This window comes from Arvicanthis niloticus, chromosome X (genome assembly GCF_011762505.2).
Source record: "Arvicanthis niloticus isolate mArvNil1 chromosome X, mArvNil1.pat.X, whole genome shotgun sequence".
Taxonomy (NCBI): Eukaryota; Metazoa; Chordata; class Mammalia; order Rodentia; family Muridae; genus Arvicanthis; species Arvicanthis niloticus.
The window spans coordinates 27,240,646-27,268,115 of record NC_047679.1 but is presented as its reverse complement, the minus strand read 5'-3'; the positions used below and the strand labels follow the sequence as shown (position 1 = coordinate 27,268,115).

The window sequence follows — 27,470 nt, the reverse complement described above, 5'->3', positions numbered from 1 at the left end:
TCATTATGTACAGGAGTGTTCTGTTGATGTTTCCATTCTGGTTGTGCTCCTTCATTGTTTTTCTTGGTTATCTTTTATAGTAATCATCCCTGTCTTTGGCAATCAGATGTTTTTTCCACTGAAGAGTAAAAACCCCAGTTACCTTTTTGTGTAAAGACAATATAGAAGTATGTTAGGGATTATGCTGATTTAGTAAATTAGTGATTGTAGATTGTCCTCCAAACCCATAACGTCCCTATATAGAGTTGTAACTGGGTTTTCAGTACCAGGTATGCTGTCCCTCTTGTTGAATGGGTCATAAGTTGAAATAAAAAGCAGTTGGTTACTGTCAAGGTAGGTGTGCCACTACTTCGTCGTAAGATTTACCATGCCTTGGTTACCATTTGTACATCTCACCAGAGCAAATTGGGAACTTTCCTATGACTATGCTGTATTAAAAGCCTTTACTGTTCATCATACATATCAAAATATGGTATGTTCCAGCTTTAAATGTACATACTTTTTCCCATTTCATACCTGTACAAAGCTGAGGATAAACCCAAGGGCAAAAGAGTCACCAAGCTTGGAAAGACCAAGCCATACCATTTCACTTTGGAGCAGCAGGTCCAGGTGATTGCCTCACTTTGTTTTTCCATATTACTTTATGAAATAATTTTTGTAGATTGAAAAATGGTGTAATGTTTTCTGATGGAAATACTCATTTTTTTCTAGGAAAACAAATACAGAAAATAGCAAAATGATAAATTAATGGAATTTTTCACCATGCTAAGTCAAATTTGACTCTTAGTATAAGTTCATCCTTTTTATTTCATGTTTAAAAGAGAAAAGTGTTTTTTGAGATTATAATGTAATTTAAACCATTCTTCCTACTTTTCCTCCCTCAAGCCTTGTATATATCCCTCCATCTTTTTGCCAAAGTGTATGCCCTTTTGTCACTAATTGCCACTGCTTGCGTTCAAGAGTATATATGGACATATAAAGTCCTAAATATAACTTTTCAGTCTGTATAAATGTACCTGTACATATGTATGTTTACATGGGGTAGTTTTTTTACACCAGTGAATTGTTGTCCTCTTCCTTGTGTATCCCATCTTCCTTTCCCAACTTTCTTCAGTTTTGTATAGTCCTTTGTGTGGAGTTGAGGCCTTATGAGCATTTCTTTGTCCAGTTTGTATATGGATTAGTATCCTTCTTGTTTAGCTTATGTTTGGGCAGTGATGTTGATGAGATTTTATATGTGTTTCTCCTGATATTACTAGGAGACACATTTTTAGAGCAAACTCCTTCACCTTCTGGCTTTTTACAGGCTTTCTCTCTCTTACTGGTGAGTGTTCTCTGAGCCTTAACATATGTGAAAGAGTGTTCTTTAGTTATATCCATGCTGATTCTTTTCCACCACTCCCTGTTTTGATTGGTTGTAGTTTATCCTAATGGTCCCTGTCTGTGCCAAGTGTTCTAGATAAGGAGTAAAGACTATAATTATCTGTATAAAGACAATTTTCATAGATTGTTGTTATGGCCTATCCTTCTTTAGTTAAGTTAGCGGTTGCAGATAGTCCTCCAATAACTATCACTTCCATAACACAAAATTTTAAACTGGGTTGTCAATACCAGACATGGTTTCACTCATGTTGAGTGGATTCTATGTCCAAGAAATGATATCTTTGGTTACTGCTGAGGTATATAACATGCTACTACTACATTTTTACAGCTATCACACCATCCTGCACATTGTTACACATCACGTAAGCATAACGTGAGCCCTTTCAAGAGTATATTGCAACATTATTTAGCATGTATAATGGAAGATAATATATTCTAGCTTTAAATGTACATAATTTTTTTCATTTCATAACTCAACAAAGCTGAGAAAAAACCCAAGGGCAAAAGAGTCACCAAACATCGGAAAGACCAAGCCCAGTTTTTAGCAGATGAAGAAGCAATGCCAGGTGATTGCTTTGCTTTGTTTTCTTATATTGGTTTTCAAGATGATTCCTCACCATTGAATAATAGCATATTGTTTTCAGAAATAACAGGTTTTTTTGTTTTAAGAAAACAAATACAAAATGTAGTACAGTGATAAACTGATAAAAATTTCTCTGTTCTAAATCAAATTTGTTGGCTATTTTAATAAATTTGTCTTTTAGTGAATTAAATTGTTTCCTGGTTATGAAAAGTTGCTGTAACTAAAATTTCATTTCAACTGGCATTTTTGTTTAATGTTTTATTTTTAACTATTTTATTTATTGTTAAAAATTCATAACTTATGTTTTGATCTTACTGTGTTTTCTCCTCCGACTCTTTCATTGTCTTTATTTATCTTTATGTGTATAGGATATCATGTTCCTTTTCTTTCTTAACAAAAAGAAAATTTTTTAAACGTGCCTAATTTATGTTTACATACCACTAAACATTGTCCCTCCCATAGAGTGTGGTTGATATGCACCATGTCAGTCTATTGAAGAAAACTGTTTTTTTTTTTTCTTTAACAGCAGCTATCAATTTTGAATATAGATTCTCAGCTAAGGGCTTGGTCTTTGTATCTACTTTACCTCACCTATGCTGGGATTTTTGTCTGGCTTGACCTTGTGTAGGTCTTGTGCGTCATGTAATTTTCTTTCTTAGTTTGCAAGTGTACTTCTCTGTTGTTTCTTAAAAATACTCATTCATCAACTCTTTTTCTACCTCTGGTTAGACTCTTTCTACCCGATATTTGACATAGATAAGTATATTTTGAGGTCATGGGAATGATACAGATATCTCATTTATGATTGAACACTCCAGAGTCTCTCACTTTCTGCAAGTGATCAAGTTGTAGGTCTCTTTGCTAATTACCACTGCAAGAAGATTCTCTGAGAAAGGCTAAGTAAGTCACAAACAATGATTATAGATCATTAGTAATCAATAGAAGTATGCCATTCATTACAAATCATTTTATATACTGTATCTACTTACCAGAATGATGCTAGTAGGATTTTACCTAGGACATTTGACCTATCTTGTCACAGGTACTTTGCCTCATTACCAATATTAATTTTGGGTTCTTTTAGACATTTTAGTTAAGGAAAATACAGATTTTTAAAGTAGAACTTTTTGATTCTTTTTTAACTCTAATTTTGCTAGTTTGGATCTTGTTTAAAATAATTTTCATGGGTTTGGGAAGTTTTAAAGATAATCAGTCATAAGATGATGTTTTTACTATATTATTTTCTTTAATTTTCATTGCTAAGCTCTTTTCTCAGCTCTTAGTGTGAGTAGTACAGAGACAACACTACCTTCTTCCTCTGAACAACCAAATTCTTCTACCTCCAAAGGGGCTCAATCTTCAAGGAAGTCTCCACGAAAAACAAGTGTTGTGCAACCAGTACCAAAGACCAGAAAGAAATCAGGACAAACTAAGTCTACTGGAGATACTTCGTCCACTAAGAAGGGCATTACTATTAAAATTGTCCTACCAAAGAAAAGAGGTGGAAAGTCTGGAAAAAAGGTTAGTCATATTTCTTGCTAATTTGTATTGTAAGTCTCCATATCAGAGTATTTTTAAATTCAGTTTAGAAATTTACTAAGACTGTGCTGAGGTGGGTTTTTTTTTTTTTTTAGGATATTAAACGTATAATGTTCTTTTTGTCTTAGTTAGGTTTGCTATTTTGATGAAACAAACGCAACTTATGAATATCTTACACTTCTGTACCACTGTGCATCATCAAAATCAGTCAAGGCAGGAACTAACACATGGCAGAGAGGGGAGCTGGAGTTGGGGGAGGTCAAGCAGGAGTAGTATGTAAAGTAAAATTTTCATTAAACAAACTTAACTAATATTGGCTGGTAATGCAAGAATAAAGAATAAATGTCTTGGAGAATGAAATAGAATCTAATGTGAAAATTTGAGACAATTTAAACTGAGAAAGACTAAGTTGAGTTTTTTTTTAACATATATGATTGCTCAGGAAGAAAAGAGGGAGGGATAAATTAGGGCAAGAAAATACTTGTCATTATTGTTACGTTTATATCGTAGATAAAAATGTTTAAACTATTTACATTAAGCCTGAGTGTGAAGGATAAGGATCTATATAAGTTTCAACATTTTATGTAGAATGTTACATTATGAATTTTTATGTGTAAACAATGGAAAGTTATGAATGAATCTTTAGTCTAATGTAAAAATTACAATGTGTATACAATGGATTTTAGTTATTCAAATAACCTCTCAAAAGATAGGATAAGTAGAATAACAAAACAAAACGAATAAAAGAAACAATCAGAAAGCACATAATAAACTGGTTTGCTCAGACCCAACTGTAGTAATAGTTATAGTGAACATTAATAAGTTAAATTCTTGAATTAAAATGCAGAGATTTTAAAAATAGAATTTTAAAAAGATTTAAATATATAATGTCTGTATAATGTGCATACTAAACATAAAGGCAAAAATCTCAGCAATATCATCTTACACGTGTAGTGTCTCAGTAGGATATCAGCATAACTTTTGTTTGAATGAATGCTTACTGCCTGCAAGAAAATAGTGTCATCTTCTTTTTAAAATACTGTTATTTCTATTTAAAATATCTAAATTTTAGAAAAAATGAGTGTGAAATACTTGTAAATATATTATGATAAACATAAAACCATGTTAATCTAAAGCAGTAATATTAATATTTTAATGGTAAGAAAAAATGATTTTGAAATTTAATGTGAAACACTTTTTAATGCATTTGAAAGCATATACCTGTATATAACTGTATTCTTCATACCATTTTTTTAAACAGGAAAAAAGTATTCCAGTTGTTTCTTCTACATCTTCAGCTTCTTTAAGTTCACCAATGAGAAGTTCTTCATCTAATAAGACTTCTGCAGGGCCCTCTGAAATAGTGATGTCTACAAGTAAATTAATATTTTTTAAAACAGTGATAAAAATTACATATATTATTAAGCAGTGAATTAAGTGTGGTTGAAATCCTGGAAATAATATAAAATATTAATATATTTTGCTATACTGATAATTCAGCTTAATGTTTAGTAAAACCTATTTAAATTCATGTCACCTGAAAATCAGTATCCCACATTTTGAATTTGTGTTATTATCAAGTTCTTGTTTCTATTCACAGTATTTTTTCATTTTGTATTTTATATTTTCCAAGGTAACTCATGCCTTTTGAACATAAATTTTTCTGTCAAAGGACATGGTGATTTTAAATTCCTTTCTTACAGGTTTGAAAAGAGCACAGACCAAAGCAAATCAATCCTTTTTATCATCTCCTATATATTTTTAATTTTTTTATTTTAATTTTGCTTTCATTTTTATTTTGTAAGTATGAGCTTTTTGCCTACATATGTATTTCTGTACCGTGTGTATGTGTTTAGTTCCCAGGAGGGGATGTCCGATCCCCTGGGACTACAGATAATAGACAGTTTGAAGTTACCATGTGGATGATAGGAAGCAAACTCAGGACCCTGAAAATAGCAGCCAGTGAACTTCACCATTTGAACCATCTCTCTATCCCTCCTTACTGTTTAAAAGATGTTTGTCCTATTACTTCTTTATATCTTTAGTTACCACCCTCATACTCTTATATTTCTTACACTTTTTCTTTCTCACTTAAAGGAAATTATTTTTCAAAGTATTTTTTTCAAAGACTTTATTTGTACACCTTATTTCTGATTTTTAATAAATACAAGGTGATCTATCTAAATGAAGAATTTAAAGTCTGAACCTTTTGAGTACTGACATAAGTAAAAGCCACCTGACTTCAAAGATAAGTTGCAATCAGAACACAAGTACCCCCCAATTATTGTTTCAAACCACCTCCTGGCTTTGTAGATAACATGGATATGAAGTTATACATCAATTTTATGCTCAGATTTGTATCCGTTGACAAGTTTTCTCAGTGTGTCTATACTAATATTCTTGTCCCAATGATTTCCTCTAGGGGTGCTTGACATGTGTAGTAGACAGATGGCAGAATATTGAAATCCTTCTTTTGTTTTACTTCCTGCATGTATCTGTAACATAAGTACCTTGGGTGGAGTGTTTAATCATGATTTTATTTTTGTTACAGAGCCTATCCTTTCTCCAACTATTGGGGCAAGCCAAATTGTCATATATTTCAACACAGTGAAATTTTTCAGTACAAATTAATATGTTAAAATATTCTTGTTTTAAGAAAATAATAGTTTCAGTAGTGATAAATCTGCATTTTTAGTACACATTGATTTGCAATTGATTTTTGTGATGAAAATCTCTTCACTAATATTATGATTATAAATGAGAAAATTTTGTACAAAGAAAAAAGTTGAAAATATCTTCAATGAGCCTAGGCTTGCATGCATACAGCTGTCTGTTTGTGTGTGTGTCTGTGTGTGTCTGTGTATGGAACATTTTTATTTTGTATTTAAAATTCATGTCATTGAAATTTACATTCACATATACCTTAAGTGACTTGATTATTTTAGAAAATGCAGCTGACGTACACTGTTGGTGATTTACAAGCGAGTCAGTCATAAGTAAGGATGACCAGTTTTCAAAGGGAATGCAAGTTTTTACATAGTGAAGTTGGTTGGGTTGAACTCTAGGAGGAGTTGGGGAATGTCAAAATTTAAAGAAAGACATGAAACTACACTTTCATTTTTGGAACATTTCTTGTAATAATACATTAAAATGATTTTATGATAGCCCCCAAAGTCTTACCAATCATAAATTTTATATAATCAGTTTGAATTTTATTCTAAAATGTTGGATAAATATTTTTTACTATTTGCATGTTCTGTATTTTACATAAACATGTTAATATATCTGCATACTTTCGGTAGCAGACATGGTCATTAATATGACCTATATTTAAGTTTCCTTTAAATGAAATCTTAAGTAGGATATGGTTATGTAATAATTTCACAACATTTATTTTAATTCATCTAATTATTTATATACCTTTTCCCTCAAGTCTGTGTGTATATAAATAAACATGGAGATTCTGGCCCCTACCTGGATCCACAGAAGGTTCAGCAGCTACCTGACCACTTCGGCCCAGGCCCTGTGAATGTGATTCTCCGGCAGACTGTGCAGGCCTGTGTGGATAGTGCCTTTCAGGCCAAGACTGTCTTTCTACTTCTTAAGCCAGATAATAGGGGAGGAGAAATGATAACTGGTATGTTAATCTGATTCTTTACAATTAATTTATTTATTCACTCTGAATCCTGATCACAGCCCATCCCTCACAGAGCTCCTATCCCCATCCTTCACAGTCTTCACCTCTGAGAAGGGTGAGATCCCCATTGGTACCAACCCACCATGCCACCTCAAGTCACTGCAGGACTAGGTTTATCCTGTCCACTGAGGCTAGCCAAGAAAGCTCAGTTAGGAGTTCAAGATCCACAGGCAAACAACAGTCAGGGTAAGCCCCCAATTGTTGGGAGAACCTGATCAAGACCAAGCTGCACATCTGCTAAATATGTGCAGGGGTCCTAGGTCCAGCCCTTGTATGCTTTTTGGTTGGTAGTTCAGTCTATGGAAGCCCTCCCTGCCGGGCTCTAGATTAGCTGACTCTTTTGGTCTTCTTGTGGAGTCCCTATCCTCTCAGGGTTCTCTTGAGTATCTCATTCTCTCAGAGGACAGTTGTGCTAGGCTTCTGTCTATAGCATAACAAAGTACCATTAATAGTGTCAGGGATTGATTCTTGCCCATAGGATGGATCTCAAGTTTGCCCAGTTATTGGTTGGTTGTTCCCTCGGTCTGTGCTCCCATCTTTGTCCCTGTGGTTCTCGTAGACAGGACAAATCCTGTGTCGCACAAACAAAAACCAAAATAGACAATTTATGTCAGTATCATACTATAAATGTAAATAAAAGGTACAGATTGTTGTCTCTGTTAAGCTAGCTATTTGGGCATGGTACCTTGTAAGAAGCTTTAAAGAACAGTGTGACTCAAAAAGAAACCTTGTAAAGGTAAAGTAAAAAGGCTAGAGATTGTAACTCAGGTAGCATGCTTCCCTTGCATGTATAAGGCCCCGAGTTTAATCTCAAGCGCCATAAACATTTTTTAAAAATAGAGTAGTAGAGAGGTAAGTTGTAGCTGGTGTCTACCATGATTTTATACTGTAACTTTTACACTCAATGGGATATTTAGTGTAGAAAGGTTACTGTAAACTAAGCCATTTTTGCTATCCTGTTTATAAACCTGTTAAATAGAAATTGCTGTCAATTCCTTTTTAAATTTCAAAACCCAAAAAGTAAACTTAAAGCACATTTCCTGTATTGATTCTTCTGTTATTGATTACATTTCTCTTCTGTCTACAAGATGACTGATGACTGACATTGCTTTCCCACTTTATAGCCTTCTTCGATGGGAAAGTTCATACTGTTCATCTCCCTCCAGTGAACAGTGCATCATTTGCACTTCACTTTCTTGAAAATTTCTGCCGCAGCATGCAGTGTGATAATTTTTTGAGTAGCCAGCCTTTCAGACGTAAGGCTCATACCTCAACTGCAGGCATTGATCAAAGCAAACCAGGTAAGAAAATAGAAGTTTTTAAAAAGATATATACTATACATTTAAGAAAATGTTTGTGTTTGTGAGTGTGTGTGTGTGTATATACATGCATACGCACATGCATGTGTATGCTGTGTAGCAGTTGGAAGCAGAGCACAGGTGGAGGTCAGAAATTAAGTTTCTGGAGTCAGTTCTCTCCTTCCATCTTTGCATGGGTTCCAGGAATTGAACTCAGATCACCAGCCTTGCATAACAAGTGTCTTTATCTGCTGCCCCCTAATATGTTTTTATTTTACATTTTATACTTAGGAAAGAATGTGGGTTTTCAGAGTTTTTCTTTCCTCTCAAGCTTTTAGCCACATTGAACTAATGAAAAAATGTATATAATTATACTTTCTTCACTTAAAGCGAGAAACTAATTTTTTTACTATATTCCTAATGAACTTGAAAATCAAAGCCAGTGCATTATGTTATGTTTTGCTTCTTTGTGACTAATTGATAGTTAGATATTTTCTGTTAGGTTGGGGCATGCCTTTAACATTACTAATCTGAAAAAATAAGCAAAGACTATTGGGCTCATAGAAGATAAAGAATGGCTTTCTCAAGATTAGCTCTGCTTACCTGTCTTCCATAAGACTCTCAAACTGGTGGCTGAATAAAAAGATGAGTATGTTGTCCTATAGAACCAACGGTGATATTCTTGTTTCCAATCTCTACAGTAAAAAAAGTTGTCTGAGTTTTCTGGCTAATACTTTGGAAATAAAGTTTGTTGCTCTTTCATATGACTATGGCAGATAACCATCCATGTTCTTGTTATAGCAGAACTTTATCTGTGTCTTTAGAGTAGCTAAGATTTCCAGGTATTAAAACTTCATTGTTTTCTGGCCAAATCCTGTTAGTTCTGGAAGTACAGAGTACCATCAGGTACTTAATCTAAGTCCAGTCATTCAAATTATCTTCCAGTTGGGTAGAAAATTTGGGCATTATCTCCAGTTACACATTTTCTAGTTCTCCTGAGTATTTTCATTTTTTCCTCATAAACTTTATTGCCTCTGCATTACCCAAGTCTTTCCTGTCTATTCCTTCCTCTTCCATTTCTTTTCCACTACCCTCATTCCATGCAGAACCATATTTGACCATTCTCTGGTTTAGTCTCCTACTTGGAGTCCTCTTTCTGGTTTCTCCCTGCTAGTATAACTTTCAAGTTTTCTTTTGAGATAAAGTTACAATACAGGAAGTCCTTGCATGAAAGTACAGTAGTCATAAACTATTGAAAGTGATCAAACCTGGGTTCCAGTGCTAGCTCTGTAACCTGTATACTAAAAGGACACAAAGTCTAGAAAACCTAAATGTCAATCCAGTGCATGCTGTTAATTAGCATTATACATCATGGGCAAAATTACTGATCCTCCCTGATTTTCAATTTGCCTCTTTGCAAGGTTCTGAGTTGTGAGGAAATAGTGTTGAGCCATATCTATTCACACAGACCTGTAATTTCAAACACGGAAGAGGTTAAGGTAGTCCAAGACTTACATGCGACTCAGTATTGATTGAGTTTAAGTGTGGCATGTTAGTGAATGAGATCCTCTATCAAAATAGAAAGTAAGTCATCCATGGATATAATTAAGTGGTAGAGTGCTTGCCTGGTGTGTGTGTGTGTGTGTGTGTGTGTGTGTGTGTGTCCATAAGCTAAATTAAATTTACACATATACTTTTTAAATTCTTCTAAATTATTGAAAATGCACACACAGAAACACAAGATTGTGTGTGTGTGTATGTATGTATGTATGTATGTATGTATGTGTGTGTGTGTGTGTAAGTGCCTATAGAGCCTAGAAGGGAGACATCAGCTCTCTCCACTGAGCCATCTCTCTGGTCCAAGTCTTTAATATTATATTTCAGTTTAAATACCTAATAGGATACAGTGAGCCCATTAGGATAGTCAAATAATTGGCAGGTGGGTGAAGTTATATTATACAAATTACTTTAAAACAAATACTCTATACAGATAATATGTAGTATAAAAACAATTGACTATGGTAATTGTAACTTGTACCTTTTTTTAAAAAATAGGAAACGAGGAACAAAGGGGAACCTTCAAACGATTGTCTCTGGAACCTCAACCTTCTGCTTGTCTCATCTAAGATTCCCAGAAAGTCTGGGCGAGCCTCTAAAGGTAAATAGCATTCATGCATACCGGAATTGAAGAACACCCACTCACCACCTATGATACATGCTCTTCTTGCTGTGATGGTGTTGAGGGTGGGAAGTTAAATTCACCCCGATCTGACAATTAATTTATTACTTTGGTAACTTGAGCACTGCATTCCTTTCAGAAATGTACTACTGTCATTTTTTCCTTTGGATTAAGGAAAAAACAACCTAGAATGGGCCTATCCATTCTGCTCTGCATTGTTACAAACTAAGATAAAAGTGTAAGCAAATTTGAGAAAACAATATGGTCATGAGGAATAGTTCTGAAAAATTATGTTCCTAAGAACAGATGTTTTCAGGAAGTTCACAACTTTGATCGTAATAATGGAAAGATAAATTATCATAAGTAACATAGACATGGCCTGTAATCAAGTATTTTAGAATATTGTTCATTACTATGTATGATGAAAAAGAGCTGGCCATATACTTTGTGTTAGAAGCTTGTCATTTAGTATAGCATGAATTAACTGAACTGTTGTTGGAAATATATATTTCTTAAGAATTTCATGTGTAATTTTAGTGTCTTGATTAAGCCCACCTCACTCCATCTCCTTATACATTTATATTTTTCCTCCCAATTTCATGGGTTCACTCCATTATTTTTTGTTATTGTTGTTTAAACCCAGAGTCCATATAGTTCTGCTAGTATGTGCATACATGTAGGACTTGCTACTGGAGCACATGCTCTCAAGGGCTGCATCCCTGAAGAAAATAAACTCTCCCCCCCACACACACACAGATATCAGTTGTCAGTAGTTCCTTGTCTAGGAGTAAGATTTCTTTGATAATCCATGCTGGGATTTTGACTGGTTTGATCTTTTACATATAAAGTCACAGCATGAATTCTATCTTCTGAAATAAGGCTTAAATACAATCAGAAAGTGATTGGTTACTCCCTACCATTCATACCACTATTATAACAGTGGATGTATCTTGACAGACCATAATTATAGTAGCTTACAGTGTTCGTATTTGGGTAAGACCAGTGATTACATTTCTTCCCTAATAGTGTACCTAGCACCATCTAGCACTATGAAAGCTAGCCAGTAGGTTGCAGGTCAGAACCACTAGATTTCTATGCTCAATATGTTATCTTTAGCAAGTAGGATCTTGTTATCAATTCTGGGTGATAACCAAGAACGATAGTAATAGCCTTAGTTATAATATTTAATGGCCTGTGAAGCTCCACTGAACAACCATTTCAAAAGAAGTAAGTCTTCCCTGGCACTGAGTTTTTATTTAATATCCTATGATGTCTATGAGAGGCCCTATTTGAACTTTTTATATATGTATATATTTCAGGAAGCTTGTACAGTTGTAGGTTTCCATATGGCTTTTTCAAATGTTCTTAGTATTAGTTTTCTCTCTGAAAACTTTCTTCTCTACCCTGCCCTCTAACCTGTAACCCACTTTTTTTTGGTTCTGGAAGTCTTTTATTTATATATATATTTTTTAATATTTTATTTACATTTAAGACGCCTTCCCCTTTCCCCATTTCCCCTCCCTAGAAACCCCTGTCCCATGCCCCCCTTTCCTTTTTGCTTTTATATAATTTTTTTAAATGTTAATCAAAGGATTCATAAGTTTGGTAATGCTCAATCAGAAGTGTAATCCAATACCCAACCTAGACATAAAAACTATCTTTGACTGGTGGAGACATGTGAACATCTGCCTCCATGCCCCCTCTCTCTTTCTCTCTCTCATCACCTAGCTTCTCCTCTTCTTCATCTTGTCTCCTTGTTCCATCTCTTCCTCTCAGTACTCCTTCCCACTTAGCTCCTCCTACATATCACTCTTCCTGTTAAAGTAAAACTTTTCTCTCAAAATACAGTTAGTGCATACTTATTCCTAATTGTACCAGTGAGGTACAAGATAGTCCTAATACCCAGTCCATAATTTTGTTGACTAACCAGAACCTCTGTCATATCTTCTAACTAAAACACTTACTTTTTGATCCTGGCCTTTTTTTTTTTTTTTTTTTTTTTTTTTTTTTTTTTTTTTTGGCTTTAGAGTGAATGTCAGTTGAAAACTACATTCTCAGATCTTTTCTCTCAAAGTAAATAGCCAGGATTGGCTATGAGACTATGGGTCTTCAACCCCATCAGAAATCCAGAATGACTGAGTTAACTGAAGTTATGGGAAACACTAAACGTAGCTTCTAAAACTTAGCCAATTTATAGAGACCGCTGAACACCTGAAAAGCCCCTATACTACCGAACGTTCGAGCATCAAATCTTCAGCCTTCTGGCCCAGAGTCATCTGACAGACCTTAGTGATGTAGGATTATTAAGGGCTGATTACTCTGTCTAGGCAGATATAATCAGTCGACTATTCTGCATGTGTGTCCTTTTCTGGACAGTAATTTGTCTGTAGATGGAGAGAGGCAATTCTTGCCTAGTGGCTGTCACCACACAACTGGAGTATCTCCAAGGATGCTCAATTTCTTCTTAGAGTCCACAACAGGAAGCTGTCAGGAGCAGACAGGTCTCTAATCAAAATGAACATTAATATATAAATATTTGTAGCGTCAGTTCTATGGAGTTCTGATGTTTTGAAAACCAACTATCCATGTAAGGTAACCTGGACTGTTGTCTGTTCACCCCTCTCAGCTATTTCTAAATAAAATATGGAAAATACCCTAACAATAAACTCAAAACCATGAATTTGCTATAGTCCCTTAACTCATAGGTTAACCGTCCCAAATCAGTTAAAAAAGTTAGAGGACTGGTTCTAGGCCTTGTATTCCTAAATGTGTTATACAGGCACATTGTCCATGAGAGTATCAATATTCATCTCACTTTTATATTAATAAGAAGCTTGTACCAATGAAAACCTTAAATTTGAAATCAAAGTAAGTTTTGTACCATTTAAGAAATTATAAATTCACCTTGATAATAATTATACAGATTTCTACCAATAGGTTATGGCTATGCAATAAGTCCTAGCTAATCCTCCCTGTTCCAACAAGACCACTACTTTTCCCTAGAAAGACAGACCATTATTAATCATATTAGTCCCCAAGCCCAGGGAATAAGGGTGCTGATTTGTCTTTAACTTCTTCAAGCTGATTATGGGCGTTGAGATATTAGAAGAGGGGTGGGGGGGGAAGAGTAAGTTGATAAGCCTCTGATGCTGTGTCTTTACTGAATCCAGATGGAATTCCAGGACATTGGAGGTTTGGGCAGGTCTGCTCAGTATGCTTGATGAGTAGATACACCAAGGCTGTGTATTCTGCAATATACAATTCTCAGAACAAGTTTTAGTATCAAGAAAAAAAATTTTTTCCTTCCCTAGGGGGCTGACATTCTTTTTAAAGATGTTGGTTCTAACAACTTTTCTTTTTTTCCCCCCTTTTGAAAATTGGTTGTAATATTTACATTTCAGATTTTATCCCCTAAACCCACTTCCTCCCATCACCCAGAAACCTCCTATCCCATCCCCCTCCTCATGCTTCTATGAGGCAGTGACCGCACCTACCCCCCCCACTATCGCCGCCCCACCCTCACATTCCCCCCCCACTCTGTGTTTAGTTTTTATGGGACCAAGAAACTCCTCTTCCACCTATGCCCGATAAGCCCATCCTCCCCTCCATATACTGCTGGAGTCTTGGGTCCCTCCCTATGTGTTCCCTGGCTGGTGGTTTAGACCCTGGGGGGCTCTGGTTATTTGGTATTGTTGCTTTCCTCCTGGAGTTGCAAACCCTTTCTGCTCCTTCAGTTCTCTCTCTAAGTTCTCTATTGGGAAACCCCTGACCATATCAGTGGTTAACTGTGAGCATCATCCTCTGAGTGTGTTAGTCTTTGGCAGACCTCTAAGGAGACAGCTATATCATGTTCCTCAGATTATGCACTTCCAGCCATCCACAACAGTGTTTAGCTTAGGTGGGTATACATGGGATGAATACCGAGGTGGAGTGGTCTCCTGATGGCCCCTCCTTCAGTTTCTGTCCAATGTTTTGTTTCCATATTTGCTCCCTTGAGCATTTTTGTTACTTGTTCTAAGTAGAACTGAGGCATCCCCTCTTGGTCTTCCTTCATCATGAGATTCATGTGGTCTGCTGGTTGAGTCTTCACTAATCCTAGCTTTGGGGCTAACATCCGCTTAACAGTGAGTAAATACCCTGTGTGTTCTTTTGGGATTTGGTTAACTCACTCAAGATGATAATTTCTAGATCCATCCATTTACCTAAAAATTTCTCGAATTCATTATTTTTAATAGCTGAGTAATACTCCATTGTGTAGATGTACCACATTTTTTGTATCCATTCCTCTGTTGAGGGACATCTTGGTTCTTTCCAGCTTCTGGCTATTATAAATAAGGCTGCTATGAACATAGTGGAACATATGTCTTTACTATATGTTGGAGCATCTTCTGGGTATATGCCCAGGAGTGCTATAGCTGGATCCTCAGGTAATGCTATGTCCAGTTTTCTGAGGAACTGCCAGACTGATTTCCAGAGTGGTTGTACCAGCTTGCAATCCCACCAACAATGGAGGAGTGTTCCTCTTTCTCCGAATCCTCGCCAGCATCTACTATCACCTGAGTTTTTGATCTTATCCATTCTGATTGGTGTGAGGTGTTATCTCAGGGTTGTTTTGATTTGCATTTCCCTGATGACTAAGGATGTGGAGCATTTCTTGAGGTGTTTCTCAGCCATTCGAGTTTCCTCTGTTGAGAATTCTTTGTTTAGCTCTGTACCCCATTTTTAATAGGGTTATATGGTTGTCTGGAGTATAATTTCTTGAGTTCTTTGTATATCTTGGATATTAGCCCTCTATCAGATGTAGGATTGGTTAGGATCTTTTCCCAATCTGTTGGTTGCCGATTTGTCTTATTGACTATGTCCTTTGCCTTACAGAAGCTTTGCAATTTGATGAGGTCCCATTTGTCAATTCTTGATCTTTGAGCATAAGCCATTGGTGTTCTGTTCAGGAACTTTTCCCCTGTGCCTAGGTATTCAAGGGTCTTTCCCACCTTCTCTTCTATTAGTTTCAGTGTATCTGGTTTTAAGTGAAGGTCTTTTATCCACTTGGATTTGAGCTTTGTACAAGGAGATATGAATGGATCAATTTGCATTCTTCTACATGTTGACCTCCAGTTGAACCGACACCATTTGCTGAAAATGCTGTTCGTTTTCCACTGGATGGTTTTAGCTCCTTTGTCAAAGATCAAGTGACCATAGGTATGTGGCCTCATATCTGGGTCTTCAGTTCTATTTCATTGATCTTCATGCCTATCTCTGTACCAATACCATGCAGTTTTTATTACTATTGCCCTGTAGTATAGGTTGAGGTCAGGGATGGTGATTCCCCCAGAAGTTCTTTTGTTGTTGAGAATAGTTCTTGCTATCCTGGGTTTTTTGTTGTTCCAAATAAATTTGCAAATTGCTCTTTCTAGCTCTATGAAGAATTGATTTGGAATTTTGATGGGGATTGCATTGAATCTATAGATTGCTTTTGGCAAGATGGTCATTTTTACTATATTAATCCTGCCAATCCAGGAGCATGGGAGATTTTTCCATCTTCTGAGATCTTCTTCAATTTCTTTCTTCAGAGACTTGAAGTTCTTGTCATACAGATCTTTCACTTGCTTAGATTCACTCCAAGATATTTTATATTATTTGTAACTATTGTGAAGGGTGTCATTTCCTTAATTTCTTTCTCAGCCTGTTTATCTTTTGAGTATAGGAAGGCTACTGATTTGTTTGAGTTGATTTTATATCCAGCCACTTTACTGAAGTTATTTATCAGGTTTAGGAGTTCTCTGGTGGAAGTTTTAGGGTCACTTAAGTATACTATCATATCATCCACAAATAGTGAAATTTTGACTTCTTCCTTTCCAATTTGTATACCTTTGACTTCCTTTTGTTTTCTAATTGCTCTAGCTAGGACTTCCAGTACTATATTGAATAGGTAGGGTGAGAGTGGGCAGCCTTGTCTGGTCCCTGATCTTAGTGGGAATGCTTCAAGTTTCTCTCCATTTAGTTTGATGTTGGCTACTGGCTTGCTCTATGTTGCTTTTACTATGTTTAGGTATGGGCCTTGAATTCCTAATCTTTCCAAGACTTTTAATATGAAGGGATGTTGTATTTTGTCAAATGCTTTCTCAGCATCTAGTGAGATGATCATGTGTTTTTTTTCCTTTGAGTTTATTTATGTAGTGGATTACATTGATGGATTTCCGAATATTGAACCATCCCTGCATTCCTGGGATAAAGCCTACTTAATCATGATGGATGATTGCTTTGATGTGTTGTTGGATTCGGTTTGCAAGAGTTTTATTGAGTATTTCTGCATTGATATTCATAAGAGAGATTGGTCTGTAGTTCTCCTTCTTTGTTGGGTCTTTGTGAGGCTTAGGTATGAGCGTAATTGTAGCTTCATAGAATGAATTGGGTAGTGTTCCTTCTGTTTCTATTCTGTGGAATAGTTTGAAGAGAATTGGTATTAGGTCTTCCTGGAAGGTCTGATAGAATTCTGCACTAAAACCATCTGGTCCAGGACTTTTTTTGGTGGGGATGTTTTTAATGACTGCTTCTATTTCTTTAGGGGTTATGCGACTGTTTAGATAATGTATCTGCTCCTCGTTTAACTTTGGTACCTGGTATCTATCTAGAAAAATGTCCATTTCATCAGATTTTCCAATTTTGTTGACTATAGGCCTTTGTAGTAGGATCTGATTATTTTTTTTAATTTCCTCTGTTTCTGTTATGTCTCCCTTTTCAGTTCTGATTTTATTTATTTGAGTACTGTCTCTCTGTGCCCTTTGGTTAGTCTGGCTAAGGGTTTGTCTATCTTGTTGATTTTCTCAAAGAACCAGCTCCTGGTTTTGTTGATATTTTGTATAGTTCTTTTTGTTTCAACTTGGTTGATTTCAGCCCTGAGTTTGATTATTTCCTGCCATCTACTCCTCTTGGGTATATTAGCTTCTTTTTGTTCTAACTCTTTCAGATGTGCTGTCAATTTATTAATATACGTTCTTTCCATTTTCTTTTTGTGGGCACTTAGAGCTATGATTTTTCCTCTTAGTACTGCTTTCATCGAGTCCCACAAATTTTGATATGATGTGTCCTCATTTTCATTTAAATCTAAAAAGTCTTTAATTTCTTTATTTCTTCCTTGACCAAGTTATCATTGAGTAGAGCATTGTTCAGTTTCCACGTGTATGTGGGCTTTCTGTTGTTTTTGTCCAAGTCAAAGACAAGTCTTAGTCCATGGTGGTCTGATAGGGTACTAGGGATTATTTCAATCTTTTTGTATCTGTTGAGGCCTGTTTTGTGACCAATTATATGGTCTATTTGGAGAAGGTACCATGAGGTGCTGAGAAGAAGGTCTATTCTTTTGTTTTAGGATGAAATGTTCTATAGATGTCATTTAAGTCCAATTGGTCCATAACTTCTGTTAGTTTCATTGTGTCTCGGTTTAGTTTATGTTTCCACGATCTGTCCATAGCTGAGAGTGGGGTGTTGAAATCTCCCACTATTATTGTGTGAGGTGTAATGTATGCTTTAAGCTTTAGTAAAGTTTCTTTTATGTATGTGGGTGCCCTTGCATTTGGAGCATAGATGTTCAGAATTGCAAGTTCCTCTTGGTGCACTTTTCCTTTGATGAATATGAAGTGTCCTTTATCTTTTTTGATTACTTTTGGTTGAAAAACTAGTTTATTTGATACTAGAATTGCTACTCCAGCTTGTTTCTTGGGGCCATTTGCTTGGAAGATTGTTTTCCAACCTTTTACTCTGAGGTAGTTTCTGTCTTTTTCACAAAGGTGCGTTTCCTGTATGCAGCAAAATGTTGGGTCCTGTTTATGTATCCAATCTGATAGTCTATGTCTTTTTATTGGAGAACTGAGTCCATTGATATTAAGAGATATTAAGGAAAAATGAATGTTGTTTCCTCTTATTTTTGTTATTGGCTGTTGTGTTATGTTTGTATAGCTACCTTCTTTTAGGGTTGATAGAAGATTAACTTTTTGCTTATTCTAGGTTGTAGTTTCCCTCCTTGTTTTGGAGTTTTCCACCAATTATCCTTTGAAGGGCTGGATTTGTGGTAAGATATTATGTAAATTTGGATTTGTCATGGAATATTTTGGTTTCTCCATCAATATTGATTGAGAGTTTTGCTGGGTAAAGTAGTCTGGGCTGGCATTTGTATTCTCTTAGGGCCTGTATGATATCAGTCCAGGATCTTCTGGCTTTTATAGTCTCTTGTGAGAAGTCTGGTGTAATTCTTATAGGTCTGCCTTTATATGTTACTTCACCTTTTTCCCTTACTGCTTTTAATATTTTTTCTTTGTTTTGTATATTTGATGTTTTGATTATTATATGACGAGAGGTATTTCTTTTCTGGTCTAGTCTATTTGGAGTTCTGTAGGCTTCTTGTATATTTATGGACATCTCTTTCTTTAGGTTAGGGAAGTTTTCCTCTATAATTTTGTTGAAGATATTTCCTGGCCATTTAAGTTGGGAGTCTTCACCCTCATCTATACCTGTTATCCTTAGGTTTGGTCTTCTCATTGTGTCCTGGATTTCCTGGATGTTTTGGGTTAGGAGCTTTTTGCATTTTGCATTTTCTTTGACAGTTGTGTCAATGTTTTCCATGGTGTCTTCTGCACATGAGATTCTCTCTTCTATCTCTAGTATTCTGTTGGTAATGCTTGCATCTATGACCTCTGGTCTTTTTCTTAGGTTTTCTATCTCCAGAGTAGTCTCCTTTTGAGATTTCTTTATTGATTCTACTTCCATGTTTAGATCCTGGACAGTTTTATTTAATTCCTTCATCTGTTTGGTTGTGTTTTCTTGCATTTCTTTAAGGGCTTCTACCTGTTTACCTGTGTTCTCCTCAAATTCTTTGAGAGTGTTATTTATGACCTTCTTAAAGTCATCTAACATCATCATGAGAAGTGATTTTAATTCTGGGTCCTGCTTTTCTGGTGTGATGTGGTGATCAGGACTTGTTATGGTGGGGGAACTGGATTCTAGTGATGCCAAGTAGCTTTGGTTTCTGTTGTTTACATTCCTGCGCTTGCCTTTCTCCATTTGGTTAGCTGTAGTTCTACTCGCACTCACTGGTTCTGACTGGAGTCTGCCTTTTCAGTTATCTTGGTTGTATCAGAACTCCTCGGGGTAAGGATGACTCTATGATCCTGAGCTCCAGCTGCTCTGGGTTCAGTGGCTCCTCTAGGATATTTCAGGATATGGAGTCTCCACAGAGGTAGACCAGCTAGGTGTTTGCTATTCTGAATGTAGTTGCTCCTCTATGATGCTTTGAGATATGGTGTTCCCTGCTCTACTGCTCTGAGGGTCGTGTCCTCACTAGTATGCCTGCAGCTCTAGGGTCTTTGACCTCTCTTGGGTGCCTCTGCAGCTCTGTGGTCTGTGCCTTCCCTAGGGTGCCTCCGAACTCAGTTTCCAGAGGGGAGCAGATCGGCTGGGAGACTGCTCGAGCCACTGGTATCTGGGCCAGAGGTGGAAGGTTAGTGGTTCTCCGCAGGGGCAGGGTCTGGCTGCCAGGTGCCCTCTGGTGGGCTCTCAACTGCCAGATGTGCTTCTAAGGCCTAGGGCTGTGGGCAGGTTCTCCTACCTTCTGCTCTGAGATCCGTGCCCTCCCTAGGGTACCTCAGAACTCAGTTTCCAGAGGGGAGCAGATTGGCTGGGAGACTGCTCAAGCCACCTGTAACCCACTTAACCCTTCTTGCTCCATTATTTTCTGTTTCCCCTTCATGCCACCTCTATTCTTTGTTCCTTCTTTTAAAAGCACCTGCATGGCCCCTTAATGTTTTTCTGACTTCTATAATTATCCTAAGTTAAACACACATATGTGAAACTTCAAAGCTAGAGTTCACATATGAACAATAATGTGCAATAGTTTTCTTTCTAAGTCCAGGTCGCCTCATTTACGGTTAATTCTGACTCCATTCATTGGTGTGTGTGTGTGTGTGTGTGTGTGTGTGTGTGTGTGTGTGTGTGTATTTCATGAATTCATTTTTCATAACCGCTGCATAATATTCCACTGTGCAAGTGTACCTCATTATCATTAACCACTCATCAGTTGATGCATATCTAGACTGTTTCCATTTCCTGACTCGTGTGAATAGAGCAGAAATGGACTTGGATGAACAAGTATCCCTGCAATAGGATAGAGTCATTTGAGTATATACCCAGGAGTGTCTTATCTGGGTCATATGATCAGTCTATTTTGGAGGACCATCTGCACTGATTCCCATACTGGTTGTACCAGTTTACACTCCTACCACATTGAATAAGTGTTCCCCTTGTGCCATATCCACACCAACATCTGCTGTCCAACGTTTTTATCTTTTTTAACTTTTAGCAGTTCAAAGTTGGGTATGGAACCTTAATGTAGACTTAATTTGCATTTCACTTGTGTCAAAAGATATTGAAAAGTTTTTGAATGTTTCTAAGCCATTTGTATTTTATTATTGAGAACTCTATTTAGTTTTATGCCAAAATTCTGAATTGAGTTCATTTTGTTGATGCTTAGGTTTGAGTTCTTTTTATATTCTTAACAATAGCCCTCTGTGAGGTTGTAAAGAATATTTCTCATTCTGTAGACTATCTCATTACTCTAATGATGATATCCTGTGTTATGCAGAAGCTTTTGATTTCAGGTAGTCTCATTTATTAATTGTTAATCTTAATACCTGCAACTACTAGAGTTCTGTTCAAAAAGTCTATAGTTGCATCTAATAGTAGAACTATATCCTCTACCTTTTCCTCTAACAGATTTAAGGTATTGAATCTTATGTTGAGACCCATGATCCATTTAGAGTATAGTTTTGTTCATTCTACATTTTACATTTCTACATTCTTAAACCAGCATCATTAACTCAAGATGCTACATTTTTCCAATATATATTTTGGCCCTTTTGTTAAAAATGATGTGGCTATAGGAAGGTAGAATTGTATTCAAGCCCTTGGGTATATCCTATTAATTTATGTGTTGCTTTTGAAGACAGTACCATGCTGATTTTTTATTGGATATGTTATTTACACTTCAGATGCCATCCCCTTTCCCCATTCCCTCCCCCATAGAAAACCCCTATCCTATTCCCCCTTTTCCTTTTTGCATTCATACACTTTTTAAAAACGTTAATCAAACGCTTTATAAGTTTGGTAATGTTCAATCAGAGGTGTAACCCACTACCCAACCTAGATATATCAACTATCTTTGACTGGTAGAGACAAGGGAATATCTACCATACTGATATTTATTGCTATACATCTTTAATATTACTTAGTATTAAAAATGGTAGTACCTCCAGCAGTCTTGTTTACTCTTCAGGTTTGTTTTGATTATCCTGGGTCTTTTTATGTTTTTATATAAGTTTTAAGATTTTTTTAAAAATTCCTATGAAGTTTTATTGGAGATTTGATGGGGAGTACATATTGCATTGAATCTGCAAATTAGTTTTGGTAGGATGGACATTATCACTATAGTGTTTCTACCAATCAATAAGCATGTTAAGTCTTTCTATCTTCTTTAATTTCTTTCTCCAGCGTCTTAAAATTTTTATTATATAACAAGTCTTTTACTTCCTTTCTTGGATTTATTCCAAGATTATTTACTTACTTACTTACTTATTTACTTATTTATTTTTGAAAACATCTTACTTTTAACTCTGGCTGGCTTGGAGCTCACTGTATAGACTATTCTGCCCCAAACTCACAAAAATTTGCCCATCTCTATTCAGTACTAGGATAAAAAAATACAGTAGGAAAAATAAGATTTTTCTTATTATGGAGATTGACCTCCATAGGCTAAGATGTTTGAATGCTTGGTCCCTAGTTGACAGAAGTATTTGGAAAGGATTAAGAGTTGTGGCATTGTTAAAAGAGATAAGACGCTTGGCTGGGTGTCTACTTTGAGATTTCAAAAAAAATAAAAGAGATCCATGCACTATGGTTCTGTCTGCCTTGTGGTTGTGTTTCAAGATATCTTCTCAGCTACTGCTCAAATGCTATGCCTGCCTGTTGCCAAGCTCCCTGCCATAATGATTGTGAACCCAACTTGATATAACTATGAGCCTCAAATTAAATTTTCTCTGTGGTAAGTTGCCTTGATCATAGCTGTTTTGTCAGGGCAATAGAAAAGTAACCAAGATAGAAGTTGTTACCAGGGAGTGGTTTATTGCTATTAGCCTGGCCATGCTGCTTTTTGAAGGGATATGGGAGACTTTGGGACTGTTGACTAAGAACAGGTTGAAACCTAAAATGGAGCTTAATAAGCCGTCCTGGTGGGAGCTTAGAAGATAGTAGCACCAAGAGCGATGTGAAGCAACTCATGAGATTTCAGAGAGAAACAGTATTAGCAACTTCGCTAGAGGCTGGTCTGGTGATATTTTGTGTAAGCTCAAGAAATTTTAGATAGAAACAATATTAGCAGGTTGACTACAGTCTGTTTTGGTAATATTTTGGATAACATTGTGGCTGACTTTTGGCCTTGTCTAAAAGTATCTGTGAAGTTAAATTGAAGAATTTGGATTAATTTCATTTTGCAGAGGAGATTTCAAGACAGCCAAATATTGACCCTGTTATGTGGTTAGTAGTGATTACTCTTAAGCAGATGTACAATGAAAAAGAACAAGGAGGGCTACAAGAAATAAAAAATACACATGTGGTTTGAGGAGAAAATGACCATCAGGAAATTTTATGTTGGAGCCTTGGTTTGTGCTGAAAGAGATAAGGAGAAATGGAATAAAGGGGGTGGTGACCTCTGGGAAAGATGCTACCACACTAATCCTGAAACTTGTGAAAAGGTTTAATGCATTATCTGTTTCTGAAGAGCAGCAGCAAATCAAAGCTTCTATAAATAAAACCCAAGGATGAGGCCAGGTTCCCTTCCAAGCAAGCAGCAGAACTTGGGAATTCGCCCACATGATCTGGCTTTAGATTCAAAGACACAGAATAAAGGGGTTGTGAAATCTTCTTACACCATTAAAGAAAGCTGCTGAGGACAGGAATGTGACAGGGAAGTCGCTGCATGGAGGCCAAAAGAGGCCACTGCATGAAGCTGTGAAAGTGAAGCCTGAACTTTATTGGAGACCTCAGGAGGTTGGAGATGACAGAGCTGTAGGATACTGCCAAGGAGAGCTGCACACAGGGAGTGGAACCAGTTCAAGAGATACATGTGTTGCAGTCAAGAAAGCTGGAAGGGCAGAGCCATCTGACCCTCTTGACATCTAACAGAACTACAAGATTTGGAGTTTGCCTTTCTACTGATAGTATTTCTTCACTATTCCCCATTTCTCCCTTTGGAATGGTAATGTGTATTCTGTGTCATTGCATGTTGGGTGTATGTAATATCCTTTTAATTATACAGGGGCTCACAATTAAGAAATCACCTCTAACTTCAGAAGAGACTTTGGACTTTTAAACAGTCTTGATATTGAAAGACTATGGGAACTTTTGAAGTTGAACTAAATATATTTTTGCACTATTATATGGGTACAAGCCTATGGGAACCATGGAGTGGAATGTGGTGGAATGAGAATGTCACCCATAGGCTCATAGAGTTGAATATTTCATCCCCAGTTGCTGGAAATGCTTGAGAAGGATTAGGAGGTGTGACCTTGTTGGGGAAGATGTGTCACTGAGGGTGGACATTTGGGTTTTAAAAGCCGATGCCATTCCTGGTTAGCATGTACATGCTCTCTTGCCCCCCTCTTTTACTCTGCCTACCTGCCTCCCTCCCTGCCTGCCTCATGCGCATGGATCAGATGTAACCTCTCAGCTACTGCTTCAGCACTCTGCCCGCCTACCTATTGCCATGCTCCCTGCCTTGATGGTCAAGTACTCTAGCCCTCTGGAACTGTAAACTTCCAGATTAAATGCTTTCTTTTGCCTTACTCATGACATTTTTGTCATGGCAATAGAAGAGTAACTAAGGCAGCTTTCTAATAGTACTTGAGCTGGTGAAGATAGTCTCTTTTCCCCCTTGTAGTATTGTCTCCTAAGGGACATGGCATGTCTAAAATGAAAAGTTTTCCTGAAACTTCTGAGAATTCATCAGTGGGAGATGCTTTGTATCCTGCACATACTTGAGTTTCCACAGGTGTTTCTGAGATTGTGTCAAATATCTCAAATGCATCTATAGTTGTAAAAAAAGTTATTTACCTCAAGGACTTATAAGCACATTAAATTCCAATGGAAGAAGAAAAAATGAATGTATATTGAAGGACATTGTTTCTTAGTCAATGTGTTTATCTTTTTCCTTAAAGATTCCATGTCCAACTGTATCCCCTGGGTATCTCTGAAAATATCCAAATTATAGAGGGCAGGTTGTCTTTCATATCATTGCAGGGACAATCCTGATGTGGCTGTTCCTATCTTTGTAGCATCACAGAACTTACTATGGTGATCTGGATCACCAACCATATCTGATAGAGACTTCTCAGAGTTTAGTAGTTCTTACACAGTTTTAAACAGTTCCTGAGGTACTTTGAAGACTCTAAAACCTCTTGTGACTCTAAGGACAAGAAGGACACATTACTTTCCATTTCTGATGCACTGTCATATCTGTTGAGACATTTCCTGGTACCAGCCTGTGTGTAGCTCTTGGATCAGGTCTCTGGCATCCTGTTTTATAACCACACCATTTCCCTATTTACCAATCCTCTGTCATTCTCTTAGATCTACCAAGAAAAGGTAACATCTTATTTCTGTAAAAAGTTGACATACTTTTTCCTCTTGGTACAACTTGCCATTTAAGGGTTGTAAAGTACAGGAGAGTAAAGAAATGTGTGTTCTATCCTTTTTCTCTATACTGGGTTGAAAATGAAGGATATAGAAAGCAGGTATTCTACTTGTTTTATATATCATGGATGTTATCTAGGAGTCCACCTCACTGTACTCATCTGTAGCACATTTAACATATTTTTTAACTCTCCCCACCTTCTGTAGTGTTTGTTTCTGTTTTTTAAAGGTGATATTATTTACCAAGGGTCTACAGATAGATATCTATTTCATAAGAACTAATACAAAATGTTATTTCTAAGTATGTTTACTAAATATCAACTTGTACAAAACATTTTCTTAGTAAAAGAATGTAAAATATTGATGATAGTTAATCTGACTTCCAGATATATGAGTAATACTACTGGCATTCCTAGGTATGGAGAGGCATACTAATTACATTGATTATTAGTAGTTTATGAAGATAGAAATCATTCTGGGATACTACATGCCAGGCACATATTTCATGTGGCTACATACACAATACCATTTTTCACTTCCTTGAAGAATAGGTACTGGTAAACATTTTCAGTAAAAAATCTGACAAGTCACTTGTATATGATCTCCTAGGAAAAAAGTAGCTGGGGAAATCTTTGAATTCAGACACTGCCTGCCTGCAACTCTAGGGAAGACATGACTTACCATTTTATTGCAAAGATGTCTAGAGTTGTCATTATTACTTTCTTTCAGGTCCTGGAAATTTTAGTTTAAGCTGAATTTGTCACTAATGATCACAAAACTACTATTGTATCCCCCCCCATTATTTGAATAAGAAGAATTGCTGACATTTATTTTAAAAGAGAAGTGTAGTAACAGTAGAATCAAATCACTTTATTTCAGATATATTTAATGATACTTCAATCTATACAGCCAGGAAAAATTATGATTGGACTTTGACTTTTCTCATGAGCAGTTTGTTTCATATATCTTTTAAGTAATAACCATTTAGTGTTTACAACCCCACCTGATTACTTTGAAGATAAAGTTCCAATTTTGTTTCAATAATAGAGCAGTAGAAAGAGAAGATACTAATCTTACTTCAATTTAAAATTAGTTTTATGCTAAAACCTATATACATTTACATACAGTTTATCTGTAAATTAGTTAACATGTTTTGTAAGACATACCAAATTCTGATGACAGAAATATCTTTAAAACCTAGGTTGATTTAGAAATATGATTAACCCTGTATTTTAATGTTTGTGCCATTGGTGAATTAAAGATAACTGTTCAATTGTCCTAATTCCAAAATGGTATAACACTGTCTGTAGACTTGTCCAGCCTATGGTGTACGGGTCCACAAGTGTTCCAGGATAGCTGAGAATGTGACCCAGCAGGATTGTAGATGACTTCATGTAGCAGTGTTGTATGTTAGACATTGCTGGCTACATTGTCACCAGTTTTACCTTCATTGATGGAGTCGAGAAAAATTCAATTTATTCTTTTATGACAAGGTAATTGATATCCTGGTTCTGCTTCATTTTGCATGCTTTTCATTAAATATCTAAACATATTCATTGCTATGCAGTGAAGCATAGGAGAGGGATCAAATAAAAATACTAAAACTACTTTCTAACCTAACAGAGCAGGAAATAATTTTGATAATGTTAATCAGTGAGATGGCAATCTAAAGTATAAAAGAGATGCTAAAAATGTCCATACTGAATAACTGAGGAGTCAAATGGTCCAAATTGCTAATGTCCCTCTCAAACATAATGGGGTTACTGAAATACATTTGATTGAACTAGAAAAAACTTAGGGAATTACAAACTTGTAAACTTGAGAAAGTCTCATCATATAACAAAATAATGCCAACTTAGAAGAAAAGCTATTAAAAGAGCATTTTGTGAGAAATCTTCTGGATCTATTCAAAGAAGACAATAGGTCAGATTATCGTAATTTAATCTAAGTAGCACTGTTTCCTGTTCTTGCTTGGAACCTAAGAGGCCTTGGATTGTTAGATGTCTTATGATTGTTGAAGCTTTAAGGTACCTACTGAAGTAAAGTTGTTGATTGTCTTTG

The 27,470-nt window shown here is 36.2% G+C and overlaps 1 protein-coding gene across 1 annotated transcript in view; it reads left to right on the top strand.

The window, feature by feature from the left end:
* Positions 1 to 23,900, top strand: part of LOC117694304 (sex comb on midleg-like protein 2) — a 93,456-nt gene extending 69,556 nt beyond the window's left edge. The window contains 9 exon segments of the mRNA XM_076918580.1: positions 1,866 to 1,949; positions 3,315 to 3,487; positions 4,767 to 4,881; positions 6,939 to 7,142; positions 8,327 to 8,503; positions 10,556 to 10,613; positions 10,615 to 10,658; positions 21,028 to 21,041; positions 23,658 to 23,900. Coding sequence (XP_076774695.1) covers positions 1,866 to 1,949; positions 3,315 to 3,487; positions 4,767 to 4,881; positions 6,939 to 7,142; positions 8,327 to 8,503; positions 10,556 to 10,613; positions 10,615 to 10,658; positions 21,028 to 21,041; positions 23,658 to 23,900 — 1,112 coding nt within the window.
* Positions 23,901 to 27,470: the final 3,570 nt, after the last annotated feature.